The 18,118-nt window shown below is 41.2% G+C and overlaps 1 protein-coding gene across 3 annotated transcripts in view; it reads right to left on the bottom strand.

Moving 5' to 3' along the window:
* Nucleotides 1-18,118, bottom strand: part of LOC126203261 (alanine--tRNA ligase, mitochondrial) — a 101,919-nt gene that overhangs the window by 12,487 nt on the left and 71,314 nt on the right. For 2 of the 3 annotated variants that reach the window (XM_049937515.1, XM_049937516.1), the window contains one exon: nucleotides 12,401-12,549. The exons of the other annotated variant lie outside the window; for it this stretch is intronic. In XM_049937515.1, the coding sequence (XP_049793472.1) occupies nucleotides 12,401-12,549 (149 nt within the window). The remainder of the gene's footprint in view (nucleotides 1-12,400; nucleotides 12,550-18,118) is intronic. 3 annotated transcript variants of the gene reach the window in all.

The following is an 18,118-nucleotide window of genomic DNA, read 5'->3' as shown; positions in this document are numbered from 1 at the left end:
GTATAAAATGAACATCAACAAAAGCAAAACAAGGATAATGGAATGTAGTCGAATGAAGTCGGGTGATGCTGAGGGAGTTAGATTAGGAAATGAGACATTTAAAGTAGTAAAGGAGTTTTGCTATTTGGGGAGCAAAATAACTGATGATGGTCGAAGTAGAGAGGATATAAAATGTAGACTGGCAATGGCAAGGAGAGCGTTTCTGAAGAAGAAAAATTTGTTAACATCGAGTATAGATTTAAATGTCAGGAAGTCGTTTCTGAAAGTATTTGTATGGAGTGTAGCCATGTATGGAAGTGAAACGTGGACGATAAATAGCTTAGACAAGAAGAGAATAGAAGCTTTCGAAATGTGGTGCTACAGAAGAATGCTGAAGATTAGATGGGTAGATCACATAACTAATGAGGAGATATTGAATAGAATTGGGGAGAAGAGGAGCTTGTAGCACAACTTGACTGGAAGAAGGGATCGGTTGGTAGGACATATTCTGAGACATCAAGGGATCACCAATTTAGTATTGGAGGGCAGCGTGGAGGGTAAAAATCATAGAAGGAGACCAAGAGATGAATACACTAAGCAGATTTAGAAGGATGTAGGCTGCAGTAGGTACTGGGAGATGAAGAAGCTTTCACAGGATAGAGTAGCATGGAGAGCTGCATCAAACCAGTCTCAGGACTGAAGACCACCACCACCACAACAACAACAACAACAACAACAACAACAACAACCGAAGTGTGGCCTCCCAATTGAATAAACAGTTAGATAGTGATATGAAAAAGGCTGTTTAGCTATTGAGACAATTTTTACTACCGTGCAACTTCTATGTCGACAAGGACTAGCAATTAGAGGGCACGAATATGTAAACTCAAATTTTTTTCAATTGTTGGAACTTCGAAAGAATGGCACACCTGAGTTTAAAGATTGGTTAGGGCGTTCGGGGTATAAGTGGATGTCCCATGATATTCAAAACGAGATCATTGATCTACTAGGAAAGTCTGTGTTGAGAAAGGTATTGGTTTCAATCAAGAAGACTGAACATTTTTCTATTATGGTTGATGAAACAAGTGATTCTTCGATTCACGAATAAGTGTCATTTTGCATTCATACTGTCGATGATGCCATAATCATCAACAAAGACTTTATTGGCTTAAACGAGACCCCCCAACACTGAATCACAAACTCTGTTTAGTATTTTAAAAGAAGTTCTTACTCATCTTAATTTGTCAATGGATAACTTAAGAGGACAGTGCTATGATGGTGCCTCGAATATGAGAGGTAATTTCAAAGGACTACTAAAGTTAGTTTTGGATATACAAGCAAAAGCACGTTATGTGCACAGCACTGCTCACAGTTTAGACTTGGCAATTGTAGACAGTCTCTGCCATCTTACGTTTATGAGAGATATTATGGCTTTAGCTAAGGACTCAATAAACACCGTAAGGGAATCCAACAAAAGGATGGAACTTTTCAGAAGCATACGCTGTGAGAGCGCCAGCAACCAAGCTGGTCTTCGACCCCTTTGCCCGACTCTATGGACTATGCAAGCTTCTAGTATCTTGAGAATATTGAAAAACTTTGAAGATCTTCTAGTGTGTTTTGAAACATTTTCTGTGGAGGACAAAACAGAGGCACAAATGTGCAGGCTACCTTGAGTCAATGTTACAATTCAAGACTTATTTCTTTTTACGTCTTTATTGCCATGCAATGAACCCAGTAGAGGATGTCAATGAAAAAATTCAATGTCCTCATCTAATGTTGCTGATCTGGAAAAAATATACGAGGACTTGATTTGTATATTGAATGGAAGGTGTGATAGTTTTTAACACTTCTGGGAATTGTGTTTGAGCTGTGGTAAAAATTGCTGTTTTGAAGAGCACGCCGCAGCGCGTAGTGTGAAGCAGTCGCCCTCCGTTTCTGGCAGTGGCACCGCTGTGGCAGTCGCAGCTTTGGTGTCTCCCTCTGGTGGGAAAGGGGAAAGGTTGACTGTTCACGTGCATTTAAGGGGCGCTATGAGCTCACCGGTTGGTCAGTCTGGGTCAGTCTTGTCCCCAGCCTGCTAGTCTGTTTCTCGTCTGCATTTGTTAGGCAGTTAGTGTCTGTCTGTCGTTCGGAGTGCTAGTATGTGTGTTCCTGCATCTGAGTCTGTGCGTTAGGCTGCCAGTCTGCTCGAGTTTGTTCAGCCAATGGTCATTGGTGGTTGGATCAGTCAGTTGGTCGGTCGTGCACTGAGACACAAGATGACTTGTCCATCTTGAGTGTCGACGCATGTGAGGCCGCCATGTGAGTCCAGTGGACCACGGCATATAGCGAGGGGTAGTGACTTCGCGGTCGACACGAGAGCAACAGGAGTCAACCCACAACATCAATCTGGCCGGTGCGAGCTGCGACGCCGTGACACGGGAGATCGGTGTGCCTTCCTGCGTCTGTTGAAGTGGCTGGCAGCGGACGGTTCAGGAGAGTGATTTGGGGGTGCTGTGCCAGGTCTTCTCAAGCAATCGCAGTTTATTAGAAGTTAAGAGATTGGTGATATCTTGCTTGATTTACTCTTGTTAAATTCTACTTGTTTTCTTGGTGAGGTCACCAGCCGTTTTGCTTTGGGGTCATCCCACCATTCTTCTCTGTTTGCCCACCCGTGGGAAGGTAGTTGTTTATAAATTGGGTGGTCTGTTTTTCCCTTGTGGAGTAGGGTGCGGGTTAGAGCAACCTGCGGTTCGGGTTGTTCGGTAATCTCCCTATCAATCTACCGTACATTAGTAGCTGCCTCTGTCATATTTGTCAGATTTGGTACGTTAACGAATTTATTGCTTGGAGTGTAATGGCCTAATACCTGAAATATGTTTTGCTCTTTGGAAACTGATATTATTGCCTATGATCTTGAGAGGGGGTATCTGTGTACTGTAGAGCATCTTAACTATTGTTTGGCCAACCTTGAAGAATTTTACATAAGATTGCATTTCATGGGCTTTTACTTAAATGATCATTTTAGTATATAAAGTTGCCACCCTTTCACCGTAAGACTTTTCTTAGAAGTTAAAATCAAGTTGCACCTTCGGTGGCAAGGTTACGGAATCTAGGTGCTGATTATCTTTCATATTCAAGTTAATCCACATATGATATTAACAGTTCTAATTCACAGTCAGGTTTTATATAAAGTTAAACACATTACTGCACAAGTAAATTACGACTGTTTTGACTGACACAGGTTTCACATTTGAAATCTTGGAACAGATTGACTTGAAATGGCTTCAGGTCCAGGGCTTAAATAGTTTTGCAAAAATGGCTAATAAAGTTTCACATTGTTAAATACATAATTTTGATAATTCACAATTAGAATTTTACACCTCAAATTAATTGAATAGTGCAGAAAAATTAGTTCTGGTCTGAACTTTATGTTACAATAAGTGTTTTGACTGAAATAAGCCTCCTTGATGACAAAACAGCTGAATAAGCAATACCATACAGGAAAGTGTTAATTACCTATAAAATAATTAGGTGCTGAGAGTTGATAGTCTCCCATCGGGCGCCTCCCCAGGTGGCGGATAGGGGAATGCTCTCCAGATATGAAGGGTACCGGGGAAATAAAATACCCGGGGTGGACCAAAACTATCAACTGAAATCCACTAACGTCTGCCTGGTATCCAGCGGTTAGGGGTCAGCGTCTGTTCGCCTAGATGGTGCGGCTGCAGCAACCTTCTTGATCTCAACAATCAAGTCGTATTCCTCGTGATCTTTCCTCGGAAGGACCACCACCAAGTTAGTTTTCAACTTGAAAACCAAACATGATGATAACACAAGGAATGAATCCACTACCCCGGGCACCAGTCGCAAGGCTGGCTTTACTTGGTCATCGGATTCCGGGGGACCAGGAGCATCATGTTACGCCTAAGGTTGAGAACCAGACGACGTCCAAATTATTACACACAAAACAAAGACACTTCATCGGTACACTTAATACTAATACTCTTTTCAAACTGGGCAAGATCAAACAACTTACAGACGTGCTGCAAAAATTCCAGATCAAAATCCTTGCAATCCAGGAAACACGATTTACGGATGAAAACCATTTTGATACGGACAACTACAGGATCTACAAAGGAAAACCAGCAGTTAAAACTAATGAGAAAGGACTCAAACAGTTTGGCACAGCATTTGCAGTCCACAAATCTATCAGAGACTCTGTCATTGACTTCCAGTCTGCCTCAGAACGTATATCAACGCTCTCCGTCAAATCGGCCAACAAAGCATATACCTTGATCAACGCACACGCACCCACAAATAACTATAACAAGAAGAACCGCCAGAAAGTGGATGACTTCTGGAATGACCTTGAAGAGACGACAAACAAAATTGCCAAACACCATGTAATAATCTTGTTAGGCGACTTTAACGCACAATTAGGTAAAGAGAAAAAATACAGGAAAATCACCGGAATCCATACAGCTCACAAGAGAACTAACAAGAATGGGGAAAGATTGATAAACTTTTGCGAAAATTTCGGCCTCATAATTATGTCAACACAATTCAAAAAACCCAACAAGAAACTGTATACTTGGAAGTCGCCCAACACAATGTTGGGTGAATTCCAGATAGATCATGTGGCCATCTCCAAGAGTAACACAGCAGAAATTCTGAATGTGAAAACGAGAAGAGGATTTTTTGACTCAGACCACCATCTCCTACAGATAAAGACCAGATTACAACCCAATAGAAAAAAGCCAAAACTAAACAAAGTGCTGAGACCAGACCCCGAATACATAAAACTCAACAAGGAAAACATCTTACAGGAAATTAGTCAGACAAACACCACAAACTGGACAGAACTTGTGGACGTCCTCAAATCCACGATGAAATTGGGTCAACCCCCTAGAAGGAGAAAACACAGGTGGTGGAATATAATATGTGACCAAGCAATAGAAGAAAGGACCAATGCCTGGAAAAACTTCAATAGTCACAAAACATCAGAAAAATGGCAACAATTTCTAGTAATCCGAAAACAAACATCGAAAACTATTCGGAGGGAAAAAAGAAATTATGACAAACGGCGACTAGATGAGATAGAACAAGATTTTAAGAAGAACAACACCAGGAATTTTTATAAGACGTTTAAAGAACATATTGCAGGATACCAGCCACCCAATCTTTGTTTCAAGAAACCGGATGGCTCACTAGAAACTAACACAAAGAATAACTGCCAAATCCTCGCAGACTATTTCAACAAACTTCTCAACTGCGAAAGACCTACAGAGGATATTCACTACGAGACGTCTACACCAAATCCTGACGCTAAACCGCCAACCATCAACGAAATAGTAGAAATTATCAAGACTCTGAAAAACAATAGAGCCCCAGGAGAAGATGGAATTATTGCAGAACTATGGAAACTAAATGACGAAAGATTAACAGGAAAAATTCACAAAATCATATTAAACATTTGGGAAACAGAACAGATCCCTTCTGAATGGAAATGCGCACTCATCCATCCACTCCACAAAAAAGGGGACAAAACTGAACCAAATAATTACAGGGGTATCTCACTCGTACCGGTCACATATAAAATCCTATCAAAAGTTCTCATGAATAGATTAGAAGAACAAGCTGACCCACAAATAGGAGAATACCAGGCTGGTTTTCGCAAGGGACGATCATGCATAGAGCAGATCTGGAATCTGAAAATGATTCTCCAGATGAGAAACACCCGAAACACAGTGGTTACTTTTGTAGATTTTAAAAAGGCCTATGACTCAATAGACAGAGTAGCGCTCTGCAAGACGCTGGAAGAATTCAGCATTGACAGAAAGACAAGAGCAATCATTCGGGAAACATTAACTGACACAATCTCCAAGGTTAAATTTATGGGGGATATCTCGGAACCATTTGAAATCCAAACTGGAGTGCGACAGGGTGACGGACTTTCACCATTACTCTTTAATATCATTCTTGAAAAAATTATCAGGACATGGGAAAAAGAAGTCAAAGGAATACAAATTGGCATTAGAAAAGATAATAGATTCAATGTGAAGTGTTTAGCTTTTGCAGATGACCTTGCAATCCTCACAAATAATAGAAAAGAAGCTACTAACGCCATAGAGAAATTACACGAAATTGCACAAAGAACCGGCCTGCAAATCTCATATGAGAAAACCCAGTACATAGAAAGAGTGCCACAAGACAAATTGCCTATTGTGACAACCCATGGGAAAATTGTACAAGTACCACATTTTAAGTACCTGGGAGAAATCATCCAGCCATCAGGGATCAACCTAAAGGCCAATGAGGAAAGAATAAAAAAACTACAGAAAGCATATAAACTCACGTGGAACTATTATAACAAAAAGTCCATATCCATTAACGCAAAATTGAGGCACTACAACACCGTCGTACTTCCGGAGGCACTGTATGCATCTGAAACAACACAAATAGCTGGGCAAACTAAAATCAAAGAAATAGAGAAACAAGAAAGGAAAATTCTCAGGAAAATTTTTGGCCCGATACAAGAGCAAGGAATCTGGAAGAAGAGACCAACATCAGAATTATATAAATACACAGACAAGATTACAGATACAATAAGGAAAAGAAGAATGCAGTTCTACGGACATATCCACAGGATGAATGAAAACAGAATTTCAAAGCGAATTCTTAAAGTCATCAACTCAGGCAGGGGAAAAACAAAATGGATAAAAGAAGTTGAAGAGGACCTCAGACAAGCACACATAACAGTAAATTATGCAGAAAATAGAACTGAATTCAGGAACATCATCAAAAAACATAAATTTGACACCACAACACAGAAGAGAACAGGATGCAAATGGACAGCGGAGCGAAAGAAACAACACAGTGAACACATGAAGAAAATTTGGGCTCAGAAAAAACATAAACAATCATCATAAAGGAATTCAAGTTCAAACGCTCTCTTAAATGGGAATAATCGAAAATAATAATAATAATTAGGTGCTGACTGTCCTACCATGTTTTCGAAATTAGCTACATGAATACTTTAAGGATTTCTATGGGTCATTTTCCTAACTTCATCAGTAATATAGTAATTACATCTGTTTACATGATAACAATGTGACGAAGAGGGAATAATTACTGTTGGCTAACTGAACTGAGCTTCAGCAAAACTAGTTGCTTGAAACAGTTCAAATTAATGTAATTTAGCGAAGTTGGGCACAGACTTATACTCGGCATTACAGAATGACAGCTTTACCTTATGGCATGTGTCTCATTAACACTAATGATAATTAAGAAAGCAAGAAAAATATCATTTAAGGAGACAAATAATAGAACAAAATGGGAATGTGTCCCAGCTTGCTTTGCTACAAAACGTCATTTTCTACACACCAAATGGCAGTAATTCAGATTTTCACAAACTCATCTGCACCCATTTGCAGGTGGTCGCTCATGTCAGCACCAATGAAGTGTGTCGCTATGGATCGGAGGAAATCCTCTCTGGCTTCCGGCGGCTATCTGATTTGGTGAAGACTGCCAGTCTCGCTAGCGGGATGAAAGCAGAGCTCACCATCTGCAGCATCGTCGACAGGACTGACTGCGGACCTTTGGTACAGAGCCGAGTGGAGGGTCTGAATCAGAGGCTGAGACAGTTCTACGACCGTGTGGGCTGCAGATTCCTCAACTTGCGCCATAGGGTGGTGGGGTTTCAGGTTCCGCTGGATAGGTCAGGAGTCCACTACACGCAGCAAGCGGCTACACGGGTAGTAGGGGTTGTGTGGCGTGGACTGGGCTTTTTTTTAGGTTAGATGGCCTCGGGCAAGTATAGAAAGGGCAACAGCCTCAAAGGGTGTGGGGCCAAGTCAGGACATGCGGGGACCAAGCAGCAATCGGTATTGTAATTGTAAACTGTCGAAGCTGCATTGGTAAAGTACCGGAACTTCAAGCGCTGATAGAAAGCACCGAAGCTGAAATCGTTATAGGTACAGAAAGCTGGCTGAAGCCGAAGCCGAAATTTTTACAAAGGCACAGACGGTGTTTAGAAAGGATAGACTGCATGCAACCAGTGGTGGCGTGTTTGTCGCTGTTAGTAGTAGTTTATCCTGTAGTGAAGTAGAAGTGGATAGTTCCTGTGAATTATTATGGGTGGAGGTTACACTCAACAACCGAGCTAGGTTAATAATTGGCTCCTTTTACCGACCTCCCGACTCAGCAGAATTAGTGGCAGAACAACTGAGAGAAAATTTGGGATGTATTTCACATAAATTTTCTCAGCATGTTACAGTCTTAGGTGGAGATTTCAATTTACCAGATATAGACTGGGACACTCAGATGTTTACCGAGCGAGGTGGCGCAGTGGTTAGCACACTGGACTCGCATTCGGGAGGACGACGGTTCAATCCCGTCTCCGGCCATCCTGATTTAGGTTTTCTGTGATTTCCCTAAATCGTTTCAGGCAAATGCCGGGATGGTTCATTTGAAAGGGCACAGCCGATTTCCTTCTCAATCCTTCCCTAACCCGAGCTTGCGCTCCGTCTCTAATGACCTCGTTGTCGACGGGACGTTAAACACTAACCACCACACTCAGATGTTTAGGACAGGTGGTAGGGACAGAGCATCGAGTGACATTATACTGCGTGCACTATCCGAAAATTACCTCGAGCAATTAAACAGAGAACCGACTCGTGGAGATAACATCTTGGACCTACTGATAACAAACAGACCCGAACTTTTCGACTCTGTAAGTGCAGAACAGGGAATCAGTGATCATAAGGCCATTACAGCATCCCTGAATATGGAAGTTAATAGGAATATAAAAAAGGGAGGAAGGTTTATCTGTTTGGCAAGAGTAATAGAAGGCAGATTTCAGACTACCTAACAGATCAAAGCGAAAATTTCTGTTCCGACACTGACAATGTTGAGTGTTTGTGGAAAAAGTTCAAGGCAATCGTAAAATGCGTTTTAGACAGGTACGTGCCGAGTAAAACTGTGAGGGATGGGAAAAACCCACCGTGGTACAACAACAAAGTTCGGAAACCACTGCGAAAGCAAAGAGAGCTTCACTCCAAGTTTAAACGCAGCCAAAACCTCTCAGACAAACAGAACCTAAACGATGTCAAAGTTAGCGTAAGGAGGGCTATGCGTGAAGCGTTCAGTGAATTCGAAAGTAAAATTCTATGTACCGACTTGACAGAAAATCCTAGGAAGTTCTGGTCTTGCGTTAAATCAGTAAGTGGCTCGAAACAGCAGATCCAGACACTCCGGGATGATGATGGCATTGAAACAGAGGATGACACTCATAAAGCTGAAATACTAAAAACCTTTTTCCAAAGCTGTTTCACAGAGGAAGACCGCACTGCAGTTCCTTCTCTAAATCCTCGCACAAACGAAAAAATTGCTGACATCGAAATAAGTGTCCAAGGAATAGAAAAGCAACTGGAATCACTCAACAGAGGAAAGTCCACTGGACCTGACGAGATACCAATTCGTTTCTACACAGAGTACGCGAAAGAACTTGCCCCCCTTCTAACAGCCACGTACTGCAAGTCTCTAGAGGAACGGAAGGTTCCAAATGATTGGAAAAGAGCACAGGTAGTCCCAGTCTTCAAGAAGGGTTGTCGAGCAGATGCGCAAAACTATAGACCTATATCTCTGACGTCGATCTGTTGTAGAATTTTAGAACATGTTTTTTGCTCGAGTATCATGTTGTTTTTGGAAACCCGGAATCTACTATGTAGGAATCAACATGGATTCTGGAAACAGCGATCGTGTGAGACCCAACTTGCTTTATTTGTTCATGAGACCCAGAAAATATTAGATACAGGCTCCCAGGTAGATGCTATTTTCCTTGACTTCCGGAAGGCGTTTGATACAGTTCCGCACTGTCGCCTGATAAACAAAGTAAGAGCCAACGGAATATCAGACCAGCTGTGTGGCTGGATTGAAGAGTTTTTAGCAAACATAACACAGCATGTTGTTATCAATGGAGAGACATCTACAGACGTTAAAGTAACCTCTGGCATGCCACAGGGGAGTGTTATGGGACCATTGCTTTCCACAATATATATAAATGACCTAGTAGATGGTGTCGGAAGTTCCATGCGGCTTTTCGGGGATGATGCTGTAGTATACAGAGAAGTTGCTGCGTTAGAAAATTGTAGCGAAATGCAGGAAGATCTGCAGCGGATAAGCACTTGGTGCGAGGAGTGGCAACTGACCCTTAACATAGACAAATGTAATGTATTGCGAATACATAGAAAGAAGGATCCTTTATTGTATGATTATATGATAGCGGAACAAACACTGGTAGCAGTTACTTCTGTAAAATATCTGGGAGTATGCGTGCGGAACGATTTGAAGTGGAATGATCATATAAAATTAATTGTTGGTAAGGCAGGTACCAGGTTGAGATTCATTGGGAGAGTCCTTCGAAAATGTAGTCCATCAACAAAGGAGGTGGCTTACAAAACACTCGTTTGACCTATACTTGAGTATTGCTCGTCAGTGTGGGATCCGTACCAGATCGTGTTGACGGAGGAGATAGAGAAGATCCAAAGAAGAGCGGCGCGTTTCATCACAGGGTTATTTGGTAACCGTGATAGCGTTATGGAGTTGTTTAGCAAACTCAAGTGGCAGACTCTGCAAGAGAGGCGCTCTGCATCGCGGTGTAGCTTGCTCGCCAGGTTTCGAGAGGGTGCGTTTCTGGATGAGGTATCGAAATATTGCTTCCCCCTACTTATACCTCCCGAGGAGATCACGAATGTAAAATAGATCGATTCGAGTGCACACAGACGCTTTCAGACAGTCGTTCTTCCCACGAACCATACGCGACTGGAACAGAAAGGGGAGGTAATGACAGTGGCACGTAAAGTGCCCTCCGCCACACACCGTTGGGTGGCTTGCGGAGTATAAATGTAGATGTAGATGTAGATGTAACAGCTGCTTGTTGACTACTCACAAAATTTCATTCTATTGTAGCCTAGCAACACAAAGCACACCAACAAAGAGACATATGATTACAATGAAGTTTATGCCACTGATTAGGGATGGGGTAATACATATGAATTACAGAACTGTACATATACTCGAGTCAGAATTCAGTACTGTGTAAAGTTGCCACTTGATGCAATCAGATCCTCTAAATGTCGTAGCATGGAATTGAAGAGGGCCTGGATATGCTGCTGGGGAACACCTTAGCATGTGGTCTGTAGGTGCTTCCATGAAGAATTGAGAGTAGTTGCAGGAACAGGTTACCAAAATACCATATCCCAAACACGTTCAACAGATGACCCATCAGGTAAATGTGCAGGCCAGGAAAGCAGGCACAAACATTATTTTTCGAAGAAGACTTGCAAATTCCTTGCCCTGTGTGGCCGGGCTTAGTCATTTTGAATGGTGGCATGTGAAGCTGCCTGCAACAGGCATAGTGTCTTAGGCTCTAAAACTTCCCTGATGTAGTGAATGCTATTCAGACTGCCCTCAGTATGTAAAGGCAAGACTGCACGTTATAGCTAACAGTCACATTTGGCATTTTTCCCCTATGTCACTCTCAACAATGAAGTGTGGTCCACTGCATTCACTACGGCAGCACGAAACACGTACACGGCAATCGCAGTAGGACGAGTTCAAGTGGGACTCTTCCACAGATGTTGCATTCTGCCACTCAGCATGTCAGTGACAGTGATCCCGTGCCCGTTAGCCTGAGCTGCTAGTGGTTCCTGGTCAGTGTAGCTGACAATGGCTCATGTGCCACCAGTCCAGCCCTCAGCAGACAGCATTGTTTCATCAGTGCAGACATGCCTATACGTGTGCAGTAATCCGACATCGAGCTGGCACTGTCGACAGAGCTGTTACGTCAGTTGAGGCAGTGCGGATGTGATCGGTAGTCATTCTGTTCTGTGATCACACTGTGTACCAATTGGCACTCGTTGACAGTTAGCGCGTTCTCACGGTATGCCACCTAAATTTTTCTCACAGTGCAGATAACTATCTTCAAAGAGAGAAAACTTGAGCTGTTCCTTCCTCTATTTTCTTATGATACAATCACAAAAGTGTTTCACAATGCTGTAAATAATTTCAATCAGCCAGTGATCACCATCAGACTAAAAGCTCATACTGCAAATGGTGATGTGACATTCCTATTACCTTGTCAACATAAGTTTATTTGATATAGTATGTTGATAATGCTATGGAAACATTAAGTTACAATTTGCAGTATAATATTTTAGTTTGATACTGATTACTGACTAGCTGAAACCATTTACAGCACTGAGAAACACTTTTGTGATTTCATCATAAGAAATTAAAAGAAAAAAAAAAAAAAAAAAATCAACTGATCACTTAATCTACACCTACAATGCGTCACCATTTTCCATTTTGTTCATCTTCTGTTCCTTACAGCATTATCCCTCATTTTTAATGCTCTGTACTAATAATTATTTCGAAGACTTACGTTAATAGTTGCCTCGATTGTTGTTTCATTCTCGTTTTCAGGGTCTCTAAAATTTCTGAACATTTAACATGTGTAGTATATGGCATACACCTGTTAGCTTCATTTCTAAGCTTGTGTATAATAACTTGCAAACTAGAACTGAGGCTTTCCTGAAAATAAAAACAATAATCACAATATTTATGCAAAACATACAGCATTTAAATTAGTGACAGCAATATGTGAAAGGCAAAGGAAAAAAAGAAAAAATAATTGATATACAATGTCAAACTGTCCCTCTGAGCTTTTTCCCTTGTTCTCATCTTTCCTAAAACCAATAAAATGTTCAACTTAATTGGGATACACACAGTGCTTACAAACTTATCAACACACCATTAAATCCTTTCCTGTTATTCAAGCATCTGAAATATGCACCCCATTAAGTAGTAAACAAACCAATAAAACATTTTTTTTTTTTTTTTTTTTTTTGCAAATTTTGAGTCATATTACAAGGATTTTAAAGCATTATGTCTCTAATTATAATTTCTCCGGTTTTGATATCACATACAATTGGTTCAAATTCTGCAGATATAATAGACAATTTGTTACTTATATGCAATCAAATTCATGGATAATACTAAAAATTTTTGTACAATAAATTTAATTAATTAGATTAAAAAATGAAAAGTCCAGGCCGGAATAATGGTATGGAAAGCATTGGTCACGACCCACATACAGAAAAGGCATTGAGCCACAGACAGGCACAGTGAAACACACTGCTAAAATATTAAAGCTTTCGGACAAAGTCCTCCCTCCTGCACTGGAAAATGACTGTCTCTGAATGGGCAGCAGTCTGGTGGGATGGGTGGTGGGGCTAATGAGGAAGCATGAGGTGTGGAGCTGGAGGAACAGAGTGAGGAGATGCTGGCACTGCCTGGAAGATCCTGCAGGGAAGATCCTGCAGGGCTCGGTGGGAACAGGATGGGGGTGGGGCTGATGGAGGGGCAGCGTTTCTTCTAGAAAGAGCAGATAAGTGGTCATTAGCATCTCACTTAGACAATGAATTAACATCAGTACAATGGACGTAGAGAAATTAAGAGCAAAGTTTAAACAGATTGTAAATTGTTGTCTCGAGATATATGTGCCTGGTAAGTGTTTGAAGAAAGAGAAAGACAGGCTTAAAAACTAAACTCAGGAAACATTTGAGGAAGCAAAGGCTGCTGCACTCTCAGTTCAGAAGAGAACGCATAAATGATGACGGGCAAAGCTTATTAGAGATTTGATTGTCTGTGAAAAAATCTATGTGCGAAGTGTATGACAACTACCACCATCACACCTCAGCAAAAGATCTGGCTGAGAACCTGAGAAAATTCTGGTCTTGTGTAAAATCATAAAGTGGCTATAATACTTCCATCCAGTCACTCGTCAATCAGTCTGGTGCGGCAGCTGATGATACCAAAACAAAAGCCACATTAGGAAATCGTTCATGCAGGACAATCATACAAATATAACATCATTTGACTGCTGAATAGACTCCTATGTGGATGCCATAGTAATAAACACCCCTGGTGTAGAGAAACAACTGAAAGAGTTGAAAACAAGCAAGTCTCCATGTCTGGATGGAACCCCAATTTGATTTTACAAAAAGTACTCAACAGTGTTGGCCTGGCGCCTTACTTAGATTGCATTTATCACAAATGTCTCGCCCACAACACACTCCCAAGTGACGGGGAAAAAACAGAGGCGACTCCTGTATATAAGGTTGCAAAATTACAGACCAATATCCCTAACAACAGTTTGCTGTAGGATTCTTGAACATATTCTCAGTTTGAACATAATAAATTTACTTGACGAGGAAAGGCTTATGTCCACAAATCAGCTTGGTTTTAGAAAGCACTGTTCACCGTGAAACTCAGTTTGTCCCTTTCTCACATGATATACTGTGAACTACAGATGAAAGGCAACAGGCATATTACACATTTATAGATTTACAAAATGCATTTGACACAGTACCCCACTGCAGACTGTCGACAAAGATCTGAGCTTATGGAATAGTTTCCAATATATGAGTGGCTCAAAGACTTTTTAAGTAACAGAATCAGTCTGTTGTCTTTGATGGTAAGTGTTCATCAGAGACTGAGGTATCATTAGGGGGTGCCCTATGGAATTGTGATAGGAGCACTATTATTTTCTATAGACATAAATGATTTGGTGGACAGGGTAGGCAGCAATCTGCAGTTGTTTGCTGACAATGCTGTAGTGTACAGGAAGTTGTTGAAGTTTAGTGACTGTAGGAGAATACAAGATGACTTGGACAAAATTTTCAGTTGGTGTGATGCATGAAAGTTAGCTCTAAATAATAGTAAAATGTAAGTTAATGCGAATGAGTAGGAAAAACAAATGTGTAATGTTCAGACAGAGCAATAGCAGTGCCCTGCTTGACACAGTAACATCATTAAAATACCTGGGCACAATATTGCAAAGCAATAGAAAATTTAACAAATATGTGAGGAACACAGTAGGGAAGGAGAATGATCGACTCTGGCTTACTGGAAGAATTTTAGGAAAGTGTGGTTTATCTGTGAAGGAGATCACATACAGGCAACTAGCACAATCTTTTCTTGAGTACTGCTCGAGAGTTTGGGATCCACACCAGGTCAGACTTAAGGAAGACTTCGAGGCAATTCAGAGGTGGGCTGCTAGGTTTGTTACCAGTACGTTCAAACAACATGCACGAATTAGAGAGATGCTTTGGGAACTCAAATGGGAATCCTGGGAGGCAAAGCAACATTCTTTTTGAGGAACACTACAGAGAAATTTTAGAGAAATAACATTTGCAGCTGACTGCAGAATGATTCTACTGTCGTCAACAAACATTTCGCCTAAGGACTACAAATGTAAGGTACATGAAATTAGGGCTCATACAGAAGCATATAGACAGTTGTTTTTCCCTTGCTCTATTTGCGAGTGGAACAGGAAAGGAAATGACAATCAGTGGTACGGGGCACCCTCCACCACTCATCCTATGGTGACTTGCGGAGTATGCATTCAGATGCAGATGTAGAAAAGGGAGAGAAGAGAAATAGGGAAGGGGAAAGTACTTGGTGCATTGGCAGGAAAGATGGCATGTTTAGTACTGGAGTGGTAGCAAGGAAGGCAATAAGTAGGTGGGAGACAGGAACAAGAGAAGGTCTGACCGGGAGGGGGAAAAAGTTCAGAAAAGCTGATATTGATAGGACGAATCCAGGTGACAAGGGCTGTGTAACGATCATTACAGTAAAGCACATCATGCTGGGCAACACGTTCAGCAAATAGGTCTCTAGGCCACAGTTTGGCGATGACCATTAATGTGGATAGAGAGCTTGTTAACTGTTAAAAGTGACACAATGGTTGCAGCTTAGTTGGTAGATCACATGGTTGCTTTCACAGGTGGCCTTGCCTTTGATGGTGCAGGAGATGCCAGTGATGACTGGAGTAGGTGGCAGTCCAATGATCTACAGGACATGTCTTGCATTGGATCTATTTCAGGGATGCGAGAAATGAGGCAAGGGGTTGGAAGCAGGGCTAGAGTAGGGGAAGGCAAGCATATTGTGTAGGTTTGGTGGGTGGCAGAATACCACTGTGGAAAGGGTGGGAAAGATGGTGGGTAGGACATTCTTAATTTCTAGGCATGATGATAGGTAGTTGAAACTATGGTGGAGAATGTGATTCAGTTGGATCAGTCTTGGGTGGCACTGAGTCATGAAAGGAGTGCTCCTTTGTGGCTGGACAGTGGTGTTTGTGTTATTTACTGTAGAAAAATGACTTTGTCTAAAAGCTTTAATACTTGAGTAGTTTTTTTTGTAGTACCTTTCTGTGACTGTGTGCCTGCTCTACGTGGTGACTAGCAACCCACCCATATTGTTGTAGTTAATCAGATTTCTTTTTCATAAATAATTTAGGACACACACACACACACACACACACACACACACACACACACAGTGTGCACCTATGCACCTATATTGTGTCGGCTGGACACACAATGGGTACTGTGTACCCAATCAGCACAATATATGAGGGTGGTTTGAAAAGTTCTCAGAATTACCACGAGAGGTCAGTGCTGGCGCAACGAGTTGTTCACGTGATATTCATTGGCCTGTTGCCTGTAAACACGTGCCATGTCATTGCTCTTCGAAGAGAGCTGTGATGGTGATGTAGCTCTGTTGTTATTCCTGCGTAGTTATTTGCGAAGATGGAGAAAATTGAGATCTGAGCAGTGATTAAGTACTTCGTAAAAAAAGGTATGAAAGCAAAGAAATTCATGCTGATTTTCCAGAATACACTGGGGGCTCTGCTCCGTCATATTCAACTGTTGCCAAGTGGACAAATGAATGATCCATGATGATGATCCATGCAGCAGTCGGCCAAGATGTGTTACTACTCCAGAAATCATAGCAAAAGTGCACCAAATGGTCATGAAGGATTGCCAACAAAGTGCGTGATATTGCTCACGCTTGGCAGATGTCATTTGAAAGGGTATATCACATTTTAACTGAAGAATTAGAAATGAAAAATTATCTGTAAGATGGGTGCCATGACTCTTGACGCTGGATCAGAAACGCATGAGAATGGGCATATCAGAACAATGTTTGGCCCGTTTTAGAAGAAATGAACAAGATTTTTTGCACTGGTTTGCAACCACAGATGAAACTTGGGTTCACTACTATACCCCAGAGACAAAACAAGTCAAATCAGTGGAAACATGCTAATTCCCCAGCACCAAATAAACCAAAGACAATTCCTTCATTGGGAAATGACACGGCATCACTGTCCTGGGATGCAAAGGGGTTCTGTTTGTAGATTATCACCCCACTGGGCAGATAGTTACTGGAGAATACTATGCTAACCTCCTGGATAAATTACAACAAAAGATATGCAAAAAAGGCCAAGTTCAGCAAGGAAGAAAGTCATCTTCCATCAAGACAATGCACGCCCAGCCACATGTGCTGCCACCATAGCAAAATTACACGAACTAAGGTATTCACCTGATATTGCTCCATCAGACTTACATCTATTGCCAAAACTGAAAATTTTTCTTGGCGGACAAAAATTCACTTCAAACAAAGAACTGATAGCTGGAGTTGACAACTATTTTGCAGGCCTGGAGGAAATTCATTTTCAAGATGGGATCAGGGCACTGGAACATCACTAGACAAACTGCATTAATCTACAAGGAGAATACACTGAGTAAGTACTTTTCTTCTATTCTATTCTGAGAACTTTTCAAACCAACCTTGTATGTGTTTTTGTGTGTGTATTTGTACTCTAGCTTTTCAAAGAATTTCTTCCAAAAGCTAGCAAAGATTTCATTCTTTTTCATGTGTGTAGTTGAGAACTAAATGCTTCTGCTATTGGGTGAGTGGTAACTACAACATTACTTACTTTCAACTAAAACTTTCCTTACAGATTTCTTTTTCACTGTTTTCAAATGACAATCTATGTAATAATGGCCAGAGTAACCAATACAATTTCAGTAAGAAACATTCAGGGACAGCTAATTACTACACAACAAAGAGTTGTGGCATACCAAGAGACAGTGTTACTTGGTAGCAACAATGTTTAGACTGTTAAAATGAGACATTCTGAAGTATATACACAGTCAGATAGCCAAATATTTTATTTTATTTTACTTTACTTTTATTCAAGATTACCTCTGTGCCACAACACAAGATAATAATACAACTCAGACATTTTAAAAGA

The sequence above is a fragment of the Schistocerca nitens genome, chromosome 9 (genome assembly GCF_023898315.1).
Source record: "Schistocerca nitens isolate TAMUIC-IGC-003100 chromosome 9, iqSchNite1.1, whole genome shotgun sequence".
Lineage (NCBI taxonomy): Eukaryota > Metazoa > Arthropoda > Insecta > Orthoptera > Acrididae > Schistocerca > Schistocerca nitens.
Note: the sequence above shows the minus strand (reverse complement) of the source record. Positions and strands in the feature narration are given on the sequence as shown.